The 26767-nt window shown below is 36.5% G+C and overlaps 1 protein-coding gene across 5 annotated transcripts in view; it reads right to left on the bottom strand.

The window, feature by feature from the left end:
• grid2 (glutamate receptor, ionotropic, delta 2) overlaps nt 1-26767 on the bottom strand; it is a 417868-nt gene that overhangs the window by 107069 nt on the left and 284032 nt on the right. For all 5 annotated transcript variants that reach the window (XR_013823893.1, XR_013823894.1, XM_079896932.1 and 2 more), the window contains exons 8-9: nt 24214-24333; nt 180-281 (exon numbers count right to left, since the gene is read on the bottom strand). Coding sequence is in view for 3 of the 5 variants with exons in the window: in XM_079896932.1 (XP_079753058.1) it covers nt 180-281; nt 24214-24333 (222 nt within the window). In the remaining 2 variants the exon portion in view is untranslated. The remainder of the gene's footprint in view (nt 1-179; nt 282-24213; nt 24334-26767) is intronic.

The following is a 26767-nucleotide window of genomic DNA, read 5'->3' as shown; positions in this document are numbered from 1 at the left end:
CCTAATTAAGTCAGTTTGATGTCATTTACATTAGAGGTAAAGGGAGAGACCATCACTGAGCAACAGTGAATATTAGAACACTGACATCTTGTAAAACTCTGTAGTTATGACGACTGTTGTAGTTGTAAGATGACATTTAAAGCCCTTGACTTGACTGGTAATGCTGTAAGAGTACCTACCAGTACAGTGACCACCCGCAGGACGACCCCACGCATGTTGTTTTCAAGCTTTCGATCTGTCAGTGTCCCGTTCAATCCGTGGATGGGGTCCCAAGTGGCAAGCTAAAAAATGCAGAAAGTTCACAGTAAGTTCAAGGCATGCACAGAAAGATGTATTGATTACACTAAGAGCCCATAGATTTTTTCAGTAACATAAATTAGAACACAATCACATGGGAGTTTCTTTCTTCTTTCTTTTTCGCTTTCATCTCTTCATAAGAAACAAACATAATAAATGAGAACTTGATAATATATCAGTTGCTTCTCTTACAGATCAATAATTTTAAATGGAGATTGAATGGACATTGCTTGGACAATGGACTTGCACCCCAGATGCTTCTCCTGAAAAATGGCCCATTATCTCCCATGTATCTCCTCTAGAATTTCACATGAGATCTCAACAATGTCTCAAACTGTGCTAAGTTCTGTAAATATAAAGTTTCCAATGAAAAGTCAGAGATTTATATATTAAAGGGGATGTGTAATGTTATTAACACCGTTAAAGAGTTGGATTCTTGTGCTAAACCTTGCCAAAGTTTAAAAAAATTAGTTGGATGTATTTCTGGGCCAAATACACTCCTTCAGGATTCGTATAAGTTTCGGAAAGTTTTTTTTCGAGTATGGCCCTGTATGATTCTTCTCCTGGAAGAGCGCGAGCAACAGCACGCCCATCAATGTGCTTCGTTGGGGTTACGGAAGCCGTCGGCAGCGCTGTCATTTTGTTTTTAGAGCACGAAATCAACAATGTCACCAAAGAAGTGTGTTTTTGGATGTGAGGGAAAGATAACCTTGTTCAGCTTCCCTAAGAACCCAGTGTTAGGGGAACAGTGGGTGCAGTCAGTTTTTCTAACTAACTAAAAACTTGAGACTCTTCAGAGATATGAAGATGCAATACTACTCTATAGGTACTCAAGATTAACATGAGGTTGGCAGAAACTGTGTGTGTTATGTGCCCTTTAACTAAAACATGAGGTTACTGGGGTCAGTAATATTTTATTTGTTTTGGAAAGAAATTAACACTTATTTAGCAAGGACAAATTGAATTGATCAAAAGTGACAGTAAAGACAATATTATAAAAAAAATAAAAAAATAGATTTCAAATAAATGGTGTTTTTTTCCCACCATTCTATTAATTAAAAAATCCTGAAAAAAAAAAAAGAAATCAGTTTCCACAAAAATATTAGGGAGTACAACCAGTTTGACCATTGATAATAAGTTACCTGAACACCAAATCAGCATATTAGAATGATTTCTGAAGGATCACGTGACACTGAAGTCTGGAGTAATGACTGCTGAAAATTCAGCTTTGTCATTACAGGAATAAATGTAATTTTTAAATGTATTAAAATAGAAAACAGTTATTTTAAATTATAATATTTCACATTTTACTGTATTTTTAATTAAAAAAAAATGCAGCCTTGGTGAACATGAAAGACTTCTTTCAAAAACATAACAAATCTTACCAACCCAAAACATTTCAATGGTACAATACTATTCTACATTCATTTTTATAGTTTTGCATTTCTAATTTGTTTCATTTTTAATTTCTCCTAAATAATTTGAGAAAGAAAGTTCTGAGACTAAAGAACAAACATCAAAGAAGTTCATAATTATACAAAACATAACAGAGATTTCAAATAATTCTTAAGTTTTTACAGAGCAACTTTTGAGCAATTAAATACTCCTCTGTGTTATACTAAATTAATCTTTGGTGTCTCAAAAAAAGGGGTTTCACCGTCTTGCTTAATAAATAAATCATTGTGAAAACTAGCCATTTGATTTCAACAGATGCAACAAAAACATATTTTTTCCTTTCATGTGACAAAGATCTCTGATGTGTCTGGTTGGTGGCCATGGCCATGAGGTCACCGAGGTCTGGACCTCTGTATTTTTCCGAGATCTATATAATAAATGTTGTGAAATAATTGCCTAATATAGTATTAACACTACTTTAGTGCTGCAAGGATATTGCACAGCACCAAGATCTTCTCATCTGAGCTGCCTTATTGGAATGTCTCTGCTTGTTAATGTCAACATATTTGAGATGACCAATCAATTCAAAGTAGGCGGGCTTTATGCTCACAGAAGCTTTAGTAAACAGTCATAAAGTGTGAGATAAGATAAGCATTTCATATTTGACAGCTGTTTTAGGATACACATTTAAACGGCCGACAAAATAATCAGGCAACTTAATAAACGTTTGTCTAATTTTACCATTTGAATTAAAAATAAGCCTATATAGCTAATTTACGTCATGTAGCTTAATGTAATAATTAGGAACAGTCAATGTGAGGGGAAAATAAATATTAAGGAAGCCGTTTTCATCACATTAGGCATAAATTTAGTAATGAATGTGTACATACTGTGAATGAATTTAATAAAGTTATTTACCTAGCATGCGTAACCTTCAGCAAACTAACTTGTCTAAGAAAATGATTAATAAAACATATAGGCTTAATATCAGTTGACCCTATGTTAACTTTTTTCACTGACAATGAAAAGACTACCAGTCAAAGTTTGAGGAGGAGGAGAGAGCAGGAATTGACAAATAATCTACTGCCCACTGACATGGTTTTAAAGCTATTTCTTATCCATTTTTTGGCCTTCAAATGTCTTGAAATGCACATATGTAGATCAGAGAAATCAAAATTTTCTTCCTCTTACAAAAATACCCGCAATGTCTAGAACACGTATAAACCACATTGTGTCGCAATCGTATGTTTGTTGTCTTTGTCCTTATAAAGGATTTCGTGGTACGTTATAAGTTTTATGACTTCAATGAGTCTCGCTTGCAGGGTCGCCCTCCATCAAGTATGAATGAAACAGACCTGTGTACTCACTAATGCCCACAACACCTATTTTGAGTAAAAATTAGGAAAAATAGTACATCTCTCCAAAGAAATGTCAAGTAAACATATGCAAATCCATATGTTTGTCTCCAGTGTAGATACGTTTTTTTCTTTCTCTCACTCTCAGCATAAAATGCATAGGATTTCCTGACAAAGAGTAAGAAATTAACGTCACAGATTTTTTTTTTCATTATAATTTAATAATTTATAATAAAACTTTAGATCTTTCTAATGATTTATAGGAAAATAAAGCAGTATTTTCAATTGCTCAAACAAAACAGATGGATGTTGTTTGGATTGAGATTAGTGATATTTGGCTATATAAACAAAATTGACTTAAAGCTTAGCAAGAGGTGCTATGTTCCTGTAGTCGACCATTTTTGGTCTGAAAACATTTCTGGATTTTAGGTTTGTATTTTGTGTGCCCTGTATGGAAAAAAATGTATGTCATTTGTCAATAATATGCCTGTTTTAAGTGAAGAACTGCACTACTAACAGACGTTTTATACTTGTGCTACATGCACGCACGCACACGCACACACACGCACGCACACACACCTATCTGGTTCTGGTTATTTTTAAAACACAGTAAATTACAATCAGACTATGACTCACCAAATTTGCTGAATATCTCACATTTTGATGTTAAGTAAACATAAGTTAGTCCCGCTTAAGAAAAGCGATGTAAAAATCAATTACTAATACAATGCAACAGGAACACACACACACTCACATACACACACACGCACACACACACACGAACAAGCGACAAAAAAAACAAGCTTTTGCATAGAAACAGCACGGAGCAAACAATCATGATTTAGACGAGTAATTTAGGGCTATGCTCTAATACCCAAGCACAAATCTGTTCACCAAACTCTAATTACACTTAGCTAATGTGTGCCACATAAACAAACAATTTGTTGCCCTACTGTGCTCATTTTTTCTCTTGAGTCGGATAATAACAGAAAACAACTATCGATTTATTTGCCCAATAAAACAATAGCGTAGAGACAAAAGCAATACTTCCTGAAGTACGTCGAGCTACCTGTGAAAAAATCCTCTCCACTGAGATACAAATTTCCGGGTCCCCTGCAAGAGAGTGTTGGAAAAAGATTTTCCTGCTCAATCAAAACATGATTTGAAGGGGTTTGGAAGGCAGGAATGTAAAAGACTTTGATGCTTTTGAAGTTTCCCAAGAAAGTACTCTTATGACAGAATACAAATTGCACCCAAAAAATTTAATAAAAAGCTGACGCATATACTTCTATGTCCAGCTTTGTACCAGTACAAATGTCATGCTTTGTCCATGCAATACAAATGTCACCCTTTATGCATTCATAAACATGGCACCAAAACAACCTTGTTAAAAAAAAAACCAACCAACCAACCAACCAAATAAACAAACAAACAAACTAAAACTAAAACCCTCAATGGATCTGAGAGGTAATGCAGCTCACCTTCACACACGAGAGGTTTGAAACACATCAATTCAACATAACACTGCACACTATGAGTCGTATTATCATGGGCTCTGGCTAGTCATTAGCATAATATTTAGACTGGGATTAGACAGGGTACACACCATCCCATGGAGGCTAATATGACAGAGCCTTTACATAACTATCCACTTCAGAGGCGCTGGGGGCTTTTTTTTTAACCCAAGGCAGCCATTTTAAGTTCATTCTTATCAAATTTGTCTGAAGTACCAGCCTACTAACTATCATTATGTAATAAAATCACCTGAAATATTAATGGGCTCAAAGGGGTACGAGCATGTGAAAGTGTGTGTATTTTCTTCGACAAGAATTGATATTGTTGAATTTCAAGTTGCATTCAAAGATCCTGCAAAAAGTTTTGTGTAGAAAACGGTTTGTATGCTAACCTTTGAGACCGTTTATTCATTCTTCTCATATGTACTCTGCCTTAGTGGCTTATCATCAATTCAGCCAGCTAGTCATGGGGCTGGGCAGTCCAGAATATTAAGATGGAAATTCAATACACCCAGATTCAAATGCACTGTTCTAAAACCTAGTGAGCAGTCTTGTTCCCTACATAGAAAGCTGAGATCTAAAACCTCAAGTGATTAGGAAGAACATAGATGACTCGACAATTGATGCATTATATACTGTATAGTCATGTCTCAATATAATAGAAACATAATATAATAGTGAAAAATAAATCCAAGATGGGAGAAATTTTGTATTACCTGCCTACACAATTAAAACTGATCTATGCACGTAATTGAAGGTGAGAAAGGACTAGCCTGACTCATGTTTATAATTTCAAGCTGAAGCTTAAATAATTTGATTCTCTTGAACTGGATGTCTATGCAGCTATAACAGGACACTCTTGATCTTAAAAAATGGCTGTTCCATATAGATCGTTTTCTGGTGCAAATAAAAAAAGAGAAAGAATGTTGTTCCTGTCTTTTTTACTCAGATGCGTTTATAAAATAGCACAATTCAATAGACAATCAACCTTCAATTTCAGCCAATAAACATTTTTTTATCAGTCCATTTCCTCTCTTGTGGGAGCAGGTGGAATGTTTTTATGATGTATAATTGATTGATTCACAAAAGTTCATTCATTAAAACGAATGTTTTTGAGTTTAAGGACACTGCTATGCTTTTAAGTGTCTCCGTATTGATCTCAAGGAATTGACTTTTGAAGAGTGTCCCTGAAAAGCAGATCCAAAGCAAATGCGAGTCTGAAATCGGTAATTATGGTTTGATTGCGCAACAATGTAATATAAAACCCAGAGACTGTCCATGGAAGCCGAATCTGCAATATCTGATAAAGGTCTTCTTGAGCATGTCTACATAAACTCATAACAGCTATATTTACAGCGAGCGAGGGATGCTAAATGCCTGTGAGAAATTTCAAGCCTCATCTAATCAATAAAATATTATCCACCGAGGGAATACATGTAGCCGTATTGCTGAATCGCTGCCGCTGACTGCGTCAGCATGAATCGACACATCCATCGACCGTTGGGCTCGTCGCTCATCATGTTGACTTCTGGGAACGGTGAGAAACACAACAGGCCGACCTGGCGATGTTCAAATCAGAGCATTCTAGGAGGTAGATGACTAGACGACTATTTACCAACTGCTCCTGTCTTAAAGTAGTGTCTTTTATATATTTTACCCAAAAACAAATTTATGTTTCATCATTTACTAACCCTCGCGTTGTTCCAAGCCTTCATGGAATACAAAAGAAGGAATTGCAACAACATGAGGGTAAGTAAATGACGAAAGAATTTTCTAAAAAATGTTTGGTGTACTATCACTTTAAAAGCATGAAATAGACACATTACACTGCCAAATAAAAGCAAGATACCCCAAAATGCACTACCATTCAACAATTTGGGGTCAGTGTTTTGTTTTGTTTTTGTCAGAACTTAATAATTAAAAGTGTGTTACATTGATCAAAGGTGAAAGTAAAGACATTTATAATGTTACAATTTTTTTTATATTTTAAACAAATGCTGTTCTCTGGACTCATCGCTCATCATGTTGACTTCTGGGAGCAGTGAAAATCACAACAGGCCGGCATGGCGACGTTCAAATAAGAGTGCTCTAAAAAGTATCATCGTCACAATTGCTGAAGCAGAACTGTCATTCTTTGGCGGTTTAGTGTATAATTTCAGCAGGGGCACTTCTGAGGCCATGGTGTGACATAGTGTGCCTCTGTCATTTAAAATTGGTTTTGCATGCTGAATCTCAAACCAGTGGCAGAATGTTTGTCATCCTCTAACAGTTGGGGTGAGCTGCCTCCAAAAAAACAGTACTGTATATTTCAAGCAGAAAAGAGGCGAGAGAGAGAGAGAGAGAGAGAGAGAGAGAGAGAGAGAGAGAGAGAGAGAGAGAGAGAGAGAGAGAGAGAGAGAGAGAGAGAGAGAGAGAGAGAGAGAGAGAGAGAGATCTGCCTCTTATCTTCAGAGGGACAGATAAGAGCTAATTTCTCACTGTGGAATAGAAACAAGCTCTCTGGCAAGAGAATGACACCATTAGCATCCCATAATGCCTCGCTCTATTCTGCACATTCACATTTTGTGTGCGGGCGTAACGCTGTCTGCTCTGGCCGTTTCTGCACTTCACGCATGGATCTGTTCATCTTCATCACATGCGATTGCCGCCACTGCCACAGAGCTGCAGTTAGCAGATAGTTTCAAAGGTGAAGTGTGGATATGAGCGACCTCATGGCTGGTAATGCCAGGGTTTCGATAACCTCTTAGGGTGATGATGTGACACTTTGCTGTAGTGCAAGGCAGAGGAAAGTCGATGCAAAGATCACCACAAGCAAAGTGTCTTCATAAGCTTGCCATTTATGACCCGCTCTTGTCTTAAAGTAGTGTCTTAAAGCAAAGATTTTAGTACATATTTTACCAGTGACATATTTGTTTTTTTTAAAAAGCTCTTCAAGGGAAAGTTAGAAAATTCTGTTATCATTTACTCACCCTCATGTCGTTCAAAACCTGTATGACTTTCATGCTTCTTTGGAACACTAAAGAAGGAAGTCACATGGGTTTGGAAAAACATGAAGATGAGTGAATGATGAAAATAATGAAATCAAAATACCCCAAAATACAATATAAAACATATATTATTGCAAATTCTTTTTATTATAGAAAATTAAAAACCTACAGCTACTGTAAACGATTTGGGTTAGTTTTCTTTTTATAATTAATGAATAATTTATTCAGCAGTGAAGTATTAAATTGATAAAAATTAGACAGTAAAGACATTTATAATGTTACAAAAGATTTCTATTTTAAATAAATGCTTTTCTTCTGACCTTTCTATTCATTAAGGAATCCCGATTTTTTTAATTTTTTTTCATGGCTTAAAAAAAAATGAAGCAAAAATATTAAGCAGCGCAAAAATAACAAGCAGCACAACTGCTTTCAACATTGACAATGGTAAGAAATGTATCTGAGCATATTAGAATGATTTCTGAAGGATCATCTGACACTAAAGTAATGTCTGTTGAAAATTCAGCTTTGCCATCACAGAAATAAATTACATTTTAAAATGTATTAAAATAGAAAACCGTTATTTTAAATTGTAATAACATTTCACAATATTACTGTTTTTACTTTATGAAATTAATACAGCATGGGTAAGCATAACATACATTTCCAAATCATTAAAAGATCTTACTAAGCCCAAACTTTGTCTGTTTTTGTAAAAATAAAATCTGTATTTCTGATACGTATAAAATGTATTACTAAATATGCATGTATATATTTCGTCGTGACACCAATAACAATTCTGACAGTGCAAAGCACGTACAAAATCTGAACAACTGGTCTTACAGAGCTAGTAATAAAAAAATAAATAAAACATTTTTAGGCCTGTTTTCTCTGTTTTCACTACACCATCCAAGCAATTACCATATTGTCAATGCTGACCTGCAATTCTATTGAGTTCACCTCACTGAATCCATGTTCTCAGGATTACCACCTGTGTCTAGCAATTAATTTGAGCAGTTATGCCCTTCCTTGCCAGGACGCTCCACTGGGACTTTATGGGATGCATCACTATACTAACATATTGCAAGCAGGGTCATATCGATGGAGCCCTGCCTCAGGCAATTTGTAAACAGTACTTCACAAGTAGTTTGTGGTTCAATCGACATAAACGAAATGCTGACGATGCAAAGCAGCACCTGTCATGCAAACAGCCAAAGCATGAATGCCCCCACAGGCTTATTAACCACATAAACACCATCATCATGACAGTCGTCTTAAGTCAAAGTCATCCCAAGCATCTCTGCATGTATATTTCAAAAACACTTCAATACGCTGGCTGACGTGTGGCTTTGCCATCAAAAATAGATGAGTGGACTTTAATTTTGCAGCAAACTTACAATTATGCTCAAAGTCTTCTAAGAGTTAAGCGAGGTAATAATATAGACAATGCTTATAGGACACGCCATCCTCTACAAACACTGATATAGAAATGTACCATCAGAAGCTTACCAAGGATTCCTTTTGTTTGTTTCTAATAATATATATACACACACATACACATATAGAGCGGTCACTATTTATATTATAATAACATATTTCTTTAAAATATTGATATACTGTACAATTATAATAATATAATATAAATTGAATACTTTACAACACCAAACAAATGTATTAAGAACAAAAGAAAATACATTTGTCATGTGTGGTTGTAATATAAAGTGATTCCTATAGAACCACTTTATAAACTTCATGCTTCAATTCAAGTTTATTACTTAATTTTAAGGCAATGGGTTTCATTACTTTTTTTAAGTTAAGTCAACTGATCACTTCTTACATTGTAGGTCACCAAACAGGTCTCCTGAACAACTCCTCTCTATCATTGGTCCGATTTATTCAAAAACAACTTAGGAATACCTCCCAATTCAATTTGCAACAAATAATTTCCCGTGGGAAAGCAGACATCTAACATCCCCAACTATAATTTGGGTAAATTCATATCTGTAGCTGTTTTCCTATAGACGAACAGACTTTCTTTTGTTAATTGGAGTAGGATATGGTTATGTCAGAGGTTATTCTGCTTTACCTGAGATAAATTATAATTAATCCATGAAGAGTAAAAGCGCTGTAAGTAAACTCACAATTGACAATTATTGATGCATGCAAACACATTCGTAAAATAATTACAAAGTGAAAAAAGTTAATGAAAATATGTTTATGATTAAAAGAGTTTTGTAAACACAATTATCAGTTAAACTGAAATATTAATTTGAACTAATGATTCGATAAACAATAATGAATTTGACTGTAATGCTGGACTAAAGCCAATCTATTTAATATTTAATCTTCATACACAGCACAGGGCTTCAGAGAGGTGAACGTGTGTGCTATTTTAATAAAGCTTTGTGAACAAAGTCAATTAGTTTATAAAAAAGAAAAGATTAAAAACAATTATAAATTGAGATTGAACATTTGTGAGTACAACCGCACCAAAGTCAAAGATTCATCACTTAAAAGTATTCACTGTGTTCACTAATTAGTTTTTGAAGTTCCCAGAAAGACCATGTTTGAGCTTACAGCAAGCATTACCACTATTCATAATTATTTTTTAGAAATGTAATTACCTGGGGGGAAACGTTTATTATTACTATTATTTATATAAAACAAAGACAGCTCTGTATTCATTGCCTTGCTGTTTGTGATAGGCCAGATCTAAATCATGTTGTATAATGTTTACAAGACACAAAATTCTGCAAACTGTAACTTAAAGTAAACACACACAAAGAAAATAACCAGATGGATATAACATGTATTGTGATAATCCATACCACTTCAAAGTTTATATTATTATGAGTTATATTAAAAGTTGTATTATTTTTATTTAAGGTTAAGTTTATTTATACAATATAATAATAAATTACTATTTTTTTTTATTATTAAATCAAATGAGTGTATTATTTAACATTTTGGTTTATTTAAATATTTTTGCCTGTAGCAAGTAATGAATGCCAATGTTTGATGCAGAAAAATATCTAAAAAGTAATACTATTTACCAAATTAGAAAAATCTTATTCAAAACAGAATACATTAATTATGGTTATAAAGATTATAAAGAGAATGATGCAAAATGAACAGAGCAAAAAGAAGAAGAAAAAAGTGCCTTGTTGAAATTTAGATATTGTCCTGATCTGATCATATTTGCATATGTACTGAAAAAAAAACAAAAGGGCTCGCATCCATATGATGTTTAAATCAGTAAAGATCTGAAATGACACTTAATGGAGTGTACTTCCTTCCTTACTAGCGCGTTAAAATTAGAGCTGGGTACACACTATCATCCCCTTCAGCAATATCTAGGGCAACTGTGAAAAACTTCCTCCTCATCCTATTAAGACATTGACAGAGTGTGGACTGACTCAACCTTCTCCAACAACATGCCTCCCAGGGAGAGCGAAGGAGTGAGCGAGTGAGAGACCAACAAGCAGAGGAGGAGGAGACAGGAACGACTGCGAATGCCTCTCTCCTTTATATTTAAAGCAGTTCTCCTTTATATTTAAAGCAGTTTTGAAGTTGATGCAGCCCTTAAGTCCTGCCCCAAAACAGTATCATGAGGCAGCAGAACGGGAAAGTCCGAAAGACTTGTGGGATCCTGACCCCGGATCCTTGCATCCTCTCTTTATCTGCTGCATGAGGCCGGAGGCGGTGGGCTTCAGGGACACACTGATTCAGTCATGAGGAAATGTTCTCTAGATGGGATTAGCCCACATCATAAAGCCTGTATGATGTAGTCTCTACTTCCTGCCAGCAGATAATGATGTGGCCATGTTGAATATTTCAGGCTGTGGTTTGCTAAGTGCTTTTTCTCAGGGGAATGCAGTCGTGCACTTTTGCTGTCTAACTGTGGCGTCATGCTCCATCTCTCCCTGGAGGGAGCACCTGGAAAAAACACTGATCTTGATGCCAAGATGCACTTTAATTACACTTACTACAGGGATGGACGTGAAGAATAACAGATGACAAGTATGATGAGTTTTGAGAATGTCATTATTCTGTCATTATTTACACATCCTTACGATGTTCCAAACGGAACGGAACTACGGAACTACTTTTATGGTGATTTTCCATCCTTTTTTAAGCTTTACAAGCCAAGACCACATTGACTTTATATCATTATATTGAAAAAAGGTGGCCAGGATATTCTTCAGAAATTCAACAGAAGAAAGGAAGTCATACTGGTTTGGAAAGATCTTTTAAAAATCTAGTTTAAAACACATGTGGCAAGCTAGTAATGTACTCTTTATATTCAAGGTTTCATACGATTTTCAAAAACTTTTATTTCTTTTAAAACATGCAAGATCTCTGATGAATGTTTCCAGCATCTTATTGAATCTAAGCCACAAACAATTAAGGCAGTTATAAAGGCAAAATGAGGTCAAACTGGTGACTAGCAAAGTGTACCTAATAAAGTGGGTAGACTTTGCTAGTAGCCGGTTTGAACTAATTTTGCCTTCAGGGGCCGTATTCACAAAGCATTTTATCTTACCACTAGGAGTACTCCTAAATCGCACTAAAAGATTTTAGCTAGGAGTTTTCTCTTAAAAGTTATTCACAATGCCTTTCAGACCTACTCTTAGTAAAGAAAAATGACAACTCCTAAACTAAGAGTGAGTCTTTGTTGCTATGGATGACGTCATTACTCATGCACGAGCATGACTGAAGTGACCACCTTGATTGGCTGATGATTGTAACGCGGGAATGATTCCTAACACCTCCCCTACGATGATGAGTGACAGGTGACAGGTCTGAGAATGCGTGCGCTACACAAGTAGGCCTACTGCGAAGGACGGAAGATGATGAATAACTAAATGAATAAAGAGTAAGGCTAAACAAATAGCCTAGTAGCCTAATCATGCATCATGGATTGATGCAACATCTTTGCAACATTATTGAATTAATCTGTCACTATATGCCTCTGCCTACGTTTGCAAAGAGAAGAACATTTTAATTTGATTCACAATGATACGTTACAATTAGTTTACATGCAATGAGTAGCCTAGTTTTGGTTGTTGTTGGTGGCGTTATTGCATCCCTAGTTATGCCTACAATGCAAAATTGTTCCCTCGCGATTGGAAGCTCCTGTAGCCGCCGCATACGCATTTCAAAACATCGCAACGTGAAATGCCACAAAAAGCGGTTTGTGAATAGGTCTTAGTGAGTTAGGAGTCCTCTCGACTTCTTTTAAGCTGTCCCAGGCTTAGTTGCTACTTTTAGGGCTAAAATGCTTCGTGAATTACTCTTAGTGAAAAAAATTAGGAGTCCTAAAGTTAGGAGTGACACGCCCATTATTTTTAGGAGTTGCTCCTAAATTCGCCAGTTAGGATCTACTTTTAACCTTAAAATTCTTTGTGAATACGGCCCTTGAAGTGCCTTAATTGTTTGTGGCATAGATTCAACAAGATGCTGGAAACATTCATCAAAGATTTTGGTCCATGTGGACATGATAGTATCACGTAGTTGGAGCAGATTTGTCAGCTGTACTTCCATGATGCGAATGTCACATCACATCCCAAAGATGCTTTATTAGATTGAGATCTGGTGATTGTGGAGGCCATTTAAGTTTAGTGAACTCATTGTCATGTTCAAGAAACCAGTTTGAGGTGATTTGAGCTTTGTGACATGTTATCCTGATGGAATCAGCCATCAGAAGATGGTACACCGTGGTCATAAAGGAAAGGACAACAACAATACTCAGGTAGGCTGTGGCATTTAAACGATGCTCAATCTGTACTAAGGGGCACAAAGTGTGCCAAGAAAATATCCCCTACACCACTACCACCAGAACCTGTGATACAAGGCAGGATGGATCTATGCTTTCATGTTGTCTATGCCAAATTCTGACCCTACTACCTGAATGTCACAGAAGGAATAGAGACTCATCAGACCAAGCAAAGTTTTTACCACTGCAAATTATAGCCTGTTTCCTGATGTTAGCTAATAGGAGTGGCACCCGGTGTGGTCTTCTGCTGCTGTAGCCCATCTACTTCAAACCGTCTGGCACCAACAACCATGCCACATTCAAAGTCACTTATATAACATTTCCTACCCATTCTGATGCTCAGTCTGAAGATTGTCTTGACATTGGCCGTTTCTCAATACGAGGTCTTGTCTGTAATTGTGCTCATGTGGATTTTCAATTCAAAGTTCACATCTAGCCAAGTATAGTTCAAATCTTGATCCTCCCCTTTTATCGAAGATGCATTGGAGAAGTGACTTGTGCGAACTTGAGACAGCTAGGTATCCCAGAATGCATCTCTCACCAACCAGCAAGCGTCAAAAGCAGAGAAGAAAATCCACGTAATTTAAAAATACTACTGTTATTGTGTCACGAAATGTAGTTTTAAGAGTTTTTCAGGTGAGAATGTAGATGTTTAAAGCTCAAATCTGTGGTTAATTTATAAAGATAGTGCCTATTCAAAAATTTTATCTGATGTTTTCAGAATTGTGAGATCAAGTCGATCACAGGGAGCTCAGCGCTCATTAACCCCGCCTGGAACAGCCTTTCCTCGGCTAGTCCTTCAAACGTTTGCCACTGGCTCTGATGTCTCTAGTCTAGTGGTTAAACATGAGACTTAATTCATCTTGTGTAGCCTATATCTAACGGGCAATCTTTGGTCTAATTAATCTATACTGTACTTTGTTCCCTAGCAAATCGTTTTGGCTGAGGTCAAAGTGAAGTTTCATAACTTTATATATTTAGGCTATTTGAATTTAACGCCGTAGCCTACAAGAGAGCTGACTTGTGTTTGACTGAATCGTTCGCTTAATTTCTTATTGTATAGCTTCTTTTACATTTATAATATTTGTATAATATTTATAACAAGTTGTTGTGCTCCTAAAACCATTCCTAAACCATTTTTGCTTTGTGTCAGGGCGCATTATCCAGCTGAAAGAGGCCACAGCCACCAGGGAATACCATTTTCATGAAAGGGTATACATGGTCTGCAACAATGCTTAGGTAGGTGGTACGTGTCAAAGTAACATCCACATGGATGGCAGGACCCAAGGTTTCCCAGCAGAACATTGCCCAAAGCATCACACTGCCTCTGCCGGCTTGCCTTCTTCCCATAGTGCATCCTGGTGCCATGTGTTCCCCAGGTAAGTGACGCACATGCACAAGGCCATCCCCGTGATGTGAAAGAATACGTGATTCATCTTACCAGGCCAACTTCTTCCATTGCTTCGTGGTCCAGTTCTGATGCTCACGTGCCCACTGTTGGTGCTTTTGGAGGTGGACAGGGGTCAGCATGGGCATCCTGACTGGTCTAAGACTATGCAGCCCCATACGCAACAAACTGCCATGCACTGTGTATTCTGACACCTTTCTATCAGAACCAGCATTAACTTCTTGAGCAATCTGATCTACAGTAGCTTGTCTGTTGGATCGGACCACACGGGCCAGCCTTCGCTCCCCACGTGCATCCATGAGCCTTCCTTAGACCACTTTTGATAGATACTGACCACTGCAAACCGGGAACACCCCACAAGAGCTGCAGTTTTGGAGATCCTCTGACCCAGTCGTCTAGCAATCACAATTTGGCCCATGTCAAACTTGCTCAAATCCTTACACTTGCACATTTTTCCTGCTTCTAACACATCAACTTTGAGGACAAAATGTTCACTTGTTGCCTAATATATCCCACCCACTAACAGGTGCCTTGATGAAGAGATAATCTGTGCTATTCACTTCATCTGTCAGGGGTCATAATGTTATGCCTATATATATATTTACTACTCGTCATGTGGTATGGTCAAGGTAATCATATATTTACATTTTGAAATTTTTAACATTACATTTTGAAACTTTTACATTTTTAAAATATACTGTATTTTCAAGTTAACATTTTTGGGGAGTTGCACCACATAAATAAATAAAAAAATTATTTCAAATGAACTGATATTTAAAAAGACTTACCGACCTTGACACAATATGTCATCTTTATGACAGTGGATTGACAGACAAAATCTTTTTTTAAATATAATTTGAACAAAACTGCTTCCCAAAAATATCAATGAATTTTAAATTCTGAAATAAAAAAAAATCACTCATCACAGAAGAGGTGCACTCAAGTCATTTGAAGGACACATGATTCCTGCCTTTTTTTTTTTCAGTACAGATAACAGCCTTGGGCATTACATTGAAGAATGGGTGAGCGAACAGCCATGTTTCTCTTTTATGAATTTTTCTGACATATGGTTTCAGAGTCGGCATTGAATCAACAGTATACTTAGCTTTTTTTGATGAAAACACTTGTCGCTTTCGCACCTTTGCTTGACCTTTAGAAAAGTAGACAGCACCTGTGGCACACACTAGCTTTTTTTCTGAAGGCTTCATCAGCACCGGGTAATTACCAGCAGGCAGCAGAGGAGCCTCAGAACCAGAAGAAAGAAGGGGGAAAGGAGAGAGAGTGAGAGAAACAACTGGCAAGTCCAGGCGCTGAGGTATGGAGAGGTGAGGAAACTATGGACTGGTTGTGTTAATCCGGCTGGAGCAGGAACATGGGAATGCGCTGATCCACAGAGGCATGGAGAGTCTAAACGGCACTGTCTGCGGTAATCCTCTGGTTTACATGCTGTAATTCTATTGGAAGACTGCAGGAGGGCACACTGGGGGTCTGACCTAGAACCTGCGACCACAGCCTTCAATACACCCTCACTGCGAATGCATTTGTTACTACATTATGTTAGAGATGCAACATTACTGTAGCAATCAGACTAATGAAGATCTTTTAACATGAAATCAACATGCTGGTGCTTTAGAAGCATTTATTGTTATTATCAAAGTTGAAAACAGTTGCCTGTGTGGCGTAATCACAGCCATGCTGATAAAGAGCCATATCACACTCCTACTTGTGTGATATTGCTCATATATGTACACGTGTGTTTCTATCATCCTTCTGTATATAAAAAAAGCTGTTTATCCCTGTATTTTCTATCAAAGTCTCTTATTCTTGGCAAAGTTCTCGGCGAAACAGCATCATAAATAAATAACGATCACAGGGGTTCTTTGTACTTTTCAAAATCACCCAAAATGGATGTTTCGCTCACTCTAGGTCTAAGATGTTTCCCAGTGCCACAACAGATATTTGTTCCATTGAAGTCGAGGCGGTGACGTGCAGCTCTGCTTTGAGAACTACACTTCTCTATACTGAGGGACATTCATTCTGTGGGAAAGCAAGAGATGTTTATCTTTACGACTATTCACAGCGTGCAGCCACAATACAAACACTAAATACACAGCCATAAATAAATAATGAAGAAAAAGGAATGATTTTAGATTTCTCTTTTAAACATTGCACAAGAATATGCAAAGAGAACGATATCACATTACAGAGAAACATGTTACGGAGAGAACGTACAAAGCGCAATCACAGTCTGGAGAAATGTGTAATGGAAAAAATCACTTATTTGGATTTCTGTATAAACATCTAAGTTTAGTACATTAATTTGGATTTGAAAATTATGTAAAATATCACAAAAAAAAAAAAAAAAAACTGTTATTGTCTTTTTTTTCCTTTATGGTATTTTGGTGGAAACATCCATAAACCTTGCAATGTATTGTAGTGGTATTTGCAAAAAAAGAACCACCAAGCCTTAAGTTGCGAACACATTAGCACTCACACAAAATTCCTGCATGGATTCCAATTTAAATTACTTTTTTCATCTCAGATTTCTTACAACAACTGTAACTGTGACAACACCTTTGGATACACGAAAATATCCATTAAATAACATTCAAAAATGGGTAAAAGAGATTTTTTTCTGATGTAAGTAAACCATGACCCCATTAGATATGCAATAATCGAGTACTTCAAGAAAAAAAAGATTATGCTGGCAGCTCAAGTAAAAGACCTCAAAATAGGTTTAACCTGACATTGTATTCATATCATAACCCACATTCATTAATACAATAGGATTTTGATCTGAAAGTTCAAAAACTCTTCTAGCCAAATTCTACATCTGGACAAGAGAAACTTTAGCTTAATAGAATAAGAGCATTTTCGCCTTTGGACAAAAAGTAATAGATCTCAGTAAAAGCCTACAAAGTGGAAGTGAGGACTAGTGTGGAAATAAATATGGGACTGCAATGAACAAAAGCGCTGCTATGCCCAGCTCTTTTCCCATATCTATTCAATTACTTCATCCTTTTACAATATGATAATACAATCCGTGTCACACATGCGGAGGAAAATATCTTTTCTACTCTTGGAAAATTGAAGAGGGGCTGCGGTTGAAGAGAGAAACTCAAGGCATTTAACACATTGGCAATCTACAGGGAGATGTCTAGACAAAATGTGCCGAAAAAAGAAGAAAAAAATAAGCATGTTCCTAAAGCACCACAAATCAATGACAGCCTTGCTCGTTCACACTCTCTCCATCTCCAATCATACAGGCCGAGACAGCTCCCCTCAAAGAACATCTGAATCTACCTAATGGAATGGAAAATTGGGGGAAATGGGGAGTCAGACCCGAGGGGATTTCTTTCCCCACTGTACAGTTTTCACATATTTAACACTACAACCTTGCCTTGCGAGTCGGCGAACACATTAATGCACATCACCCAGTCGAAAGGGTGCCATTTCTGAATATTAATATATATAACACACTCAAAGTCATGCTGTACAACTCTGGCCGTACCCTGAGGGCTGACTTTATCTAGTCGCATAACAGATCGTTCTCAACAGTGAGCTACAAAGCATTTAAGACCTGAAACAAACTCTAAGTATGTGAACACATGCACTTTTAGCTATGCAAGCTCAGTTTTGTGACTGTGAAATGTGTCAATCCACAATTTATACGCAAGTATGTGTTGCTGTCTTCATCTAAGGTCTGTTTTCTTTCAGGGAATGAAGGAAAATAATCATATTAAATGAAAAAGCTCACATGGTTTAGGATCAGGGGCTTTCTAACCTGTCCTGAATGACCTCCAGCATTGTCTGCACATTTTGTATGTTTCCCTCATCCAACACACCTCTGCTAGACTCTGCGGATAAGGGAGACATACAAAATGTGCAGTGCTGGGGGTCCTTCAGGGCAGGTTTGTCTTCTAAATAACATCTGAACTAATGGCGCACACATTTGAAGGTAACCTCAATCCATCAGATTAATCTGCTTGAAAAAACTGATAAAGAACTGAAATATTTTCCACTGCAAGTAACATCAACCACAGATGGGGATAGAGAACTGCAAATTATGTAGTGTACATTTAAAGAGGTACAACATTTGCATACTAATGCAAACACTACCGTTTAAAAGTTTAGGGTCAGTACGTTTATTTTATTTCAAATAAATGCTGTTCTTTGAACTTTATACTGTAAGTTATTAAGCAGCATAGCCGGTTTCAACATTGGTAATAATAAGAAATGTTACTTGAGCACCAAATCAGCATTTTAGAATGATTTCTGAAGGAGTAATGGCTGCTGAAAATAATGATATTTAATAGTAGAATTCAGTTATTTTAAATTGAAATAATATTACACACAACAATACTATTTTTACTATATTTTTGATCAAATAAATGCAGCCATGGTGAGCATAAGAGAGACCTTCTTTAAAAAATATTTAGAAAATCTTACCAACCCCAAACTTTCAGTAATGTATGTTTCTATGCTAATGATGTAGCATATGTTAGAAATAATATATGTAAGCTTTAACTACATTGGCGCTTACTGATGGTCATACATAGTTAATGAGCTGCTGATGCTGATGGGATGTTAAGCTGTCTAGTAATAGACTTTCCTAACTCTCTAATCCCAGTGACATCCATCTAACCTCTTCTTTTTCTCTGCAAATTTTCCCACCTCTTCCAGCTCAGTGGACCCTCACATTAGTGCAAACTCCATCGCATATTCCCAACTGACTGCCCGACCTGTGTGCTAATACGTTTTCAATGAAGGCTAAAACAAAAGAATATTTTGTATCCCAGCACGGATGATTAGCCAAAATGGCTAATCGAGCAATTACGCCACAGTGAAGCTTTTAGATGTTTTGATATAAAGAGAGGTAAGCTGAATGTAGCCAATGGATTTAATGATGTGGAAAACTAATTCTTGCATGGTGGTAAAACTAATTATGACAGATTGCTTTGAACCATCATAATGGAGATATGTACACAGTACATCTACATATTGGTGTCTACAGAGATGGGTCCAAACATTTTTTAAACCATATTGAAAATATAGGATTCTAAATCTAAAATCTAATGTATAGCTTGAAACAATAACACATCTTATTCACATCTGAATAATTTAAAACACAGAAACAATTAAATTTAACTTGTCACTCAAAATGTTATGCATATAATATAATTTGTATCAAATCAAAATCATTTTCACTATCCACCCTGTGAATCTCTGAATACTGTGTTACTGGAAGGATATAAAACAGGATGTTGAAATATTGACATCACTCTTTACCCTGGAGTCAACTTCACACCAATTACCCCGGCAACAAGTCTACGTTAGAAACAAAAGGCATTAAATGCCTGTTCAAAAGGGACTGATAATGTTCAGGACAACTGACCATATGAAAAGAGAGCAAAGGTTGTGCAATCCATTGTGACACTCTAAAACTGTGGAGTGAAAAACGGCAAAGTTCTTTTAGAAAGACGCTCAAGTGTGTTAGCTGCAATTTTCAACAGGCTGGAAGAACATCCCCCCTCACAGGAGGTATCTGAGATAACTACTGCTAATGTGTTAGCAGGTGGTCACATTAAACAGGTTTTGTTTCTGGTCAATGTCAACAAGTGTGGAAACACATACTGGCATCTCTGTAAACACAGCAGTTAATTGAAGAGATGTTTAAAACACAAGTGGCTTAAACATATGTACAGTACTTGTGAAGAACTGTCCTTCCGTGTATCTATACTATGTGTTTGAATATTATCAAGCCAGTGTAAATATAGATTGTTCAATGCAAATGCATGAGAGTCTTTATAAAAAAGAGGGACTAAAATGGCACAGATCAGTAAAATATTTAAACATCACTAAAACAAGATAAATTTACTTAAGCCAAATTGAGACTTGAAAAAACAGAAAATGAGATAGATAGATAGATAGATAGATAGATAGATAGATAGATAGATAGATAGATAGATAGATAGATAGATAGATAGATAGATAGATAGATAGATAGATAGATAGATAGATAGATAGATAGATAGATAGATAGATAGATAGTTAGTTTTAATATTTTAGTTTTATATTGTTGGTTCATGTGCTTTCCCAGCAGTAGTGTGCAGAACTAGCATTGCTGGAAAGAAATTGCATAGAAAAAGCATTGCTTCTGAAACAATTATCCACTCTGATAAAAGAAACTTGCTTAATTTAATTACTTTGTACTTTAAATATTTATTTCATCTTTAGGAAGTGCAGCGCTGATCTTGTTTATGTCAGAGACTATTATCTTTAATGAAATCTGACAATTTAATTTGTGCATGATGGCAGTAAGGTTCCAGAGAGGTTCCAGTGGTTAAGAGGAAGTGGCATCATTTAAGGACTCTAGCCTGTTGTCTGATGGTTGACTGTTGACTTTGCCACACTGGAGTCCTCAAGGACAATCACTGACCTTCTGATTAACATCCCACTCTATCAGATCCAAGTCACTTCAGACACACAATCTACACTATGTCAACAAGTTTTGCTGTCTGATGATCTATACAATTCTTTAGAGCACATTAAAAACTTTGGACTAGGGATTTCAAAAGCATCAGCAGGAAAGAGACAAATACACAAGCCAACAACATTTACTTACTGTAGTTTAAACCCAGGGTCCAAAATTAAAACCGTGCTACGCAAAAATGGATGAACTGAGAAAATATTTCAATGTAAATATTTATTACTGCTAGTCATAAAACGGTATTTTGGTGCTTTTCATTGGTTCCTATACCATTTGAATCGCTCAGCTATTTTTCCCTTGCCATTTACTCTAGATCACAAATATACAAACTTCTGATTAGAAATTGTCCACTTCATTAGAAGATGCTCGAGTTGGAAGTTGTCTTTAGTAGATGGTTTGAATTGTGCACATCACTTACAATGGCATGGGTTTAAAGGGACAGTTCACCCAAAAATGAAAATTATTCCATGATTTACTCACCCTCAAGCCATCCTAGGTGTATATGACATCTTCTTTCAGACGAACACAATTGGAGTTATATTAAAAAAAAATATCCAGGCTCTTCCAAGCTTTATAATGGGAGTGAATGGAGGATGAGATTTTGAAATTCCAAAAAGTGCAACCATCCCATCATAAAAGTAATCAATACGGCTCCAGGGGTTAATAAAGGCCTTCTGAAGCAAAGTGATGGGTTTTTGTAAGAAAAATTTTACAACTTTAAAAACTAAAATATCTAGCTTCTGGCAGACGGCCTACACAAGTTGACTTATGTCAAAAGAGTAACCCCTGATGCAATGTAGGAGTAGCGTAAGCTTTGACGCCCCAAACAAATAGGGTTGGAGAACAAACTTGAGCTCCTCTTCTCTTTTATCAAAATCCTCCAACATTTCTCTTTAAAAAATGATCTTTTTTATTATTTTATTTTAATAATTATTTTTATTTTATTACTTCTAATACTTCTTATTCGTGACTGGTGTTTTGTTTTGCTCTATCCTCTGCACTTCGGCGTTCCTCAATACATCATGCGTCAGGTCAGGGGTTACTCTTTCGTCGTAAATCGGTGCGAACAGCCGTCTGTCCGAAGCTAGTTATTTTAGTTTATAAAGTTTTAAATATGGATATTTTTCTTACACAAAAGGCCTTTTTTTAAATCTCCCGAGCCGTGTGGATCACTTTTATCATAAATGGATGCACTTTTTTGGGCTTCAAAATCTCATCCTAAAATCATGTTTTCATTTTCAGCAATTTTTAGGTGAACTATCCCTTAAAAATCATTAAATTAATTTTCAAAAAAGTGTTAGTTTTTTTTGTGTGCTAATTTTGGGTGCCCTGTTTACACCAATTCCAGTGGCCATACTCATACTGTTTGCTGTTCTGATGCACTTACAAATTATGCTATAACTTAACTCTAAAACTATAGTGCAACAGAAAGTGGTGTTCAATTTAATTCATTTTTCACTACTGCATAACAAATAACAAAATTGTAGAAAAGAAAGCGAAAAATCTCAGATGTTTTCACCCTAAATACTAGGGGTGTAACGGTAAACAAACATGACGGTTCGGTATGTACCTCAGTATTGAAGTCATGGTTCGGTACGGGTTCGGTACAGCGGGGGGAGAAAACTAAACACAAAATTGCTTCTTTTTCCTTTTTTTTAACAAATGTGTATTAGCGTTTAAATAAATTCTATTATAATTAAAATTTCTTACGAATAAATCAAAATCTCTTACCTATAATTAATTAAGGGGAGCCCTTAATTACACATTACTATAATATTAAAGGTTACAATTAACAACAGAGCCCAAATTATTAAATTTAGTTGCAATTTATTTTTAGATGAAAAAAATATATATTTGAAAAAAATAAAATAATTTAAAAAAAGTACTGTAAATTGCACATAAGGCAGGTTTTGCATTAACTTCTAAATCTAATTATAAAGTTAATTTTCCACTCCAATTTATTTTTTAAATATAATCATTTAAACAGTGGCTGTCATAACTTGTTTTCATGACAAATTTATTTAAACATAATCAAGACATTACTAAGAGGTTAAGTAAATATAATGAATAGGCTAATATAGTAATATAGGCTAATAATGCTTCTCTCTAGAGTTAATTTCTCTAGCGAACTAACCTGCTGTTGACACTAATTGCCTGAGGTAAATGTAATGCTATGTGAGATATTCTCAAACTGTTTTATTGATATCTTTCCGCAGTTGAAACGCTGGTTGAGAGATGTACTGTAAACATAGAGCAATCGTCTCTTCTTCTGTACTTTACTGGTAGAAAACTGTTGCACAGCCAAGCACGCCGCATTCTAGGATTCGCATGCACCGAACCGTGACATCTGTACGGTACGGTTCGGGACGAATACATGTACCCTCCTACTAAATACAAAACAGTGCTTATTTGCCAGAGAGTGTTTTTTGTGCAACCACAAGGAATGTATAAATTACTTACTGATCAGAAACTGACACAAATCAAATATTTCATTTATTCCAGCTAAATAAACAAGTCTAACTTATTTCTCCAGACGGGAGGAGATTGGGGTATCCCCATCCAGGAGCGTGGACTGATCTGCACATTATTCAGCTCCAAAGCTGCCGTTCTGTCATGAGCAATTGATCCACATTCCATGGGGAAGACAGAGACAGATTAGGACCAATATTTGAATGAGCAAATACACATAAATATGACTAAAGTAATTAAAGACAAACGGAAAGAACAGATTAATTATCTTGTGGATCACTGGGGGGCGACTCTAACGTTACTGCTGCTTAACTACCTCCTCACTCCACCAAAGCCGTGATGAACAGATGAGCAAACAACAGTAAAACTGATAAACAAAGTGTGCTGATGCACTGTGCCTCTCTGAGGGAGGCTGATGGAATTCATTAGGCTTCTGTGATTATCAATTACAATCCAAAAGCTCTTTGAATTAAGACAATTGTGTTCTGGAAGCGATATTGTGGGTCCGAGTGTGATGTCTCTTACCCGGCTGACTCCACGGCCACGGTCCTCTCCGTAGTTAGTGCCCAGGATCTCAAAATGGATGTTGGGGTTGGAGCCATTGTCATTAAACTCCAGCAAACTGGTCAGACCACTTACAGCTCCCTGTAAAAAACAAACAAAAAAGTGATATATTACTTAAATGCTTCAGTTTGACATGGCTTTGTCATCTAATGAAAAGTGGATTACAATTTCTTGTTAAATGCTATCAGAAGCACTGTGTGTACTTCCACACCTCTACTGGTACCATAAAGAACTACAGAAATAATTAAGGCATTAACACAGTCCTCCCATCAGCCAGGAAGTGCCGCTCCAAAGCCGCACCACAGTCAATATTGTCGTGTCCGACCAAGTCAGACCACTCAAAGAAACTGAACAGTATGTGATTCTGTTTGGTGTCAACATGTTTAATACATGGAGAAAGTGTTTATGCTTTGTTTTATTTAAAATAACTGAACTTCCAATAATAATAATAATTTTCACTACTGTTCAAAAGATTGCGGTCAGTAAGTGTTTTCTTGAAAGAAATTAACACTACTATTTAGGTAGGATGCATTAAATTGATTAAAAGTGACAATAATTTGTTAATCTTTGTTTAACGTTAGTTAATTAAAATACATAGTTTTTTATTCATTCATTCATTTATTATTCATTCAATTCATTCATAGTTCACAAAAATATTAAGCAGTTTTCAACATTGATAATAATATGTTATTTTTTTCTTAATCACTAAATCAGTATATTAGAATGATTTCTGAGGATCATATGAAACTGAAGATCATATGAAATATGAAAAGAGTAATGGCTACAAAAAAATTTGAATTCGACATTTGAATAATATTTCTGTTTTTTCCCTAAATTTTTCAAAATAAATGTTCAAATAAATAAGCATTAAAAAATCTTACCGACCATAAACATTTGAACAGTAGTGTATAACAAACAAACAAACAATCAAATATATATATATATATATATTTGCACACTTCATCTTTAAGTCGTCATCATCATCATCATATAAATACATCATGAGCAAATTCTGTCATAAATGGCAAAATAATCTCTTAAATAGCTCAGAGCATGACAGTGGTTAGGATCACACTGTGGGCCTCATGTGGCAGGATGCGTGTTTGAGTCCAACTTGATGCGTGATATTTGCTGATCATGCCCCTCTTGCCATTTTCTCTCCTGTTTCAACTATCTCTATGAATAAAAATGGCAAAAGGGCCTCGCTCCTGTCCTCCCCCATTTTCCATCCTCTCTTCATTAGCACCACTAATTTAAACTCCGCAGCATCATACCAGCAAAAGTCCTCCTCCTCAGCCCTTCCTAAACTGCACCCACAACATGTCCTCCCCAGCGAAAACTCACATGAACAGATAGATAATTGTTGTAAATTCACTCTACCAATACCAGTGCTGACAGAAAAAATTAGACAGCCAATTACAAAAGATGATGAGCGCTTTCCAAATGAGTTCACCAACTGCTGCTATGTAAAGCCGATACACACAAACTTCCCCTAATTAAGCTGTAAAACAATGTTCCAGTCCAAACAGTCTCCCGGGGATTGAATACAAAGCCATTATGCAGCTGATGTACAGTAAAATAAGTGTACCATTTCATACATATGCGTGTCTCTCAGACATCCCTTGGAAATGAGGTCATTAAAATCTAGGCAGATTTGAAGACGGCACGAGCCAGTGTGTTCTAGCGGTCACCCAGTCTGAATAAATCGCTCTATCTACTTTAATACGACTGTCACACAAGCAGCGGTGTGGAGGTGAGAGCCGGTCGAGAGGTAATATCTCTACTGTGGTATGGCAGGGAGAATCAGATACATGTGGATACAGGAGGAACAGTACATCCCTCAGGGGATAAAAACGTTCCCCAGCAAGCATGGTGTTAAACCAGCACTCAGTCACTAGCCCTGTAACATAGACTGTCATCTCACTCTAGGCAGTGTGCCATTTCTGTAGCCCTGCAGAAGACAGAGAGGAGAGTTTCACTGTATCACACTATCCCCCCTCTCCCCAACCGGAACAAAGATAGAGACTCATTACGGTCCTCAAAACCAAATAGTCATTTGGTTTCCATGAATGCAAATGAATCCAAGGTCAAACTCCCACTCGATCACATCTCTTTAATCACATCAGGGCTCACAGTTAGGACCTTTTTGGTGGCCTAGTCAGGTTTTACTTTGTACTGCCAACATTTTCACAGGTCTTTTGACTTTTAACAATGCATTTATGTGTATGAATGCTATACCATTAAATGTTAAAAATATAGTTCTCACAAAAATTCGGTCATTATGACCGCCGCTAGCGTAGCTAGCGAAAGCGGTCATATAGGGATTGTCAAAGTTTTTTTTTTTTTTTTTTCCCGTCACCTTACTGAATTTTTCGTCAACGATACCAGGGACACCGAAGCACCGGGGAACATGAAATTTGGTGGGCATGTAGCCCCACTAGACTTCTAAGGAAAAATTTCGTTTGGTCCCCGGGGGCCACTCCCCCCCCCCGCGCTGGGCCCCCCCAAACACCAA

This window comes from Squalius cephalus, assembly GCF_949319135.1.
Source record: "Squalius cephalus genome assembly, chromosome: 16".
In the NCBI taxonomy this organism is placed as follows: domain Eukaryota; kingdom Metazoa; phylum Chordata; class Actinopteri; order Cypriniformes; family Leuciscidae; genus Squalius; species Squalius cephalus.
This window is presented reverse-complemented; position numbering and strand designations above follow the sequence as displayed.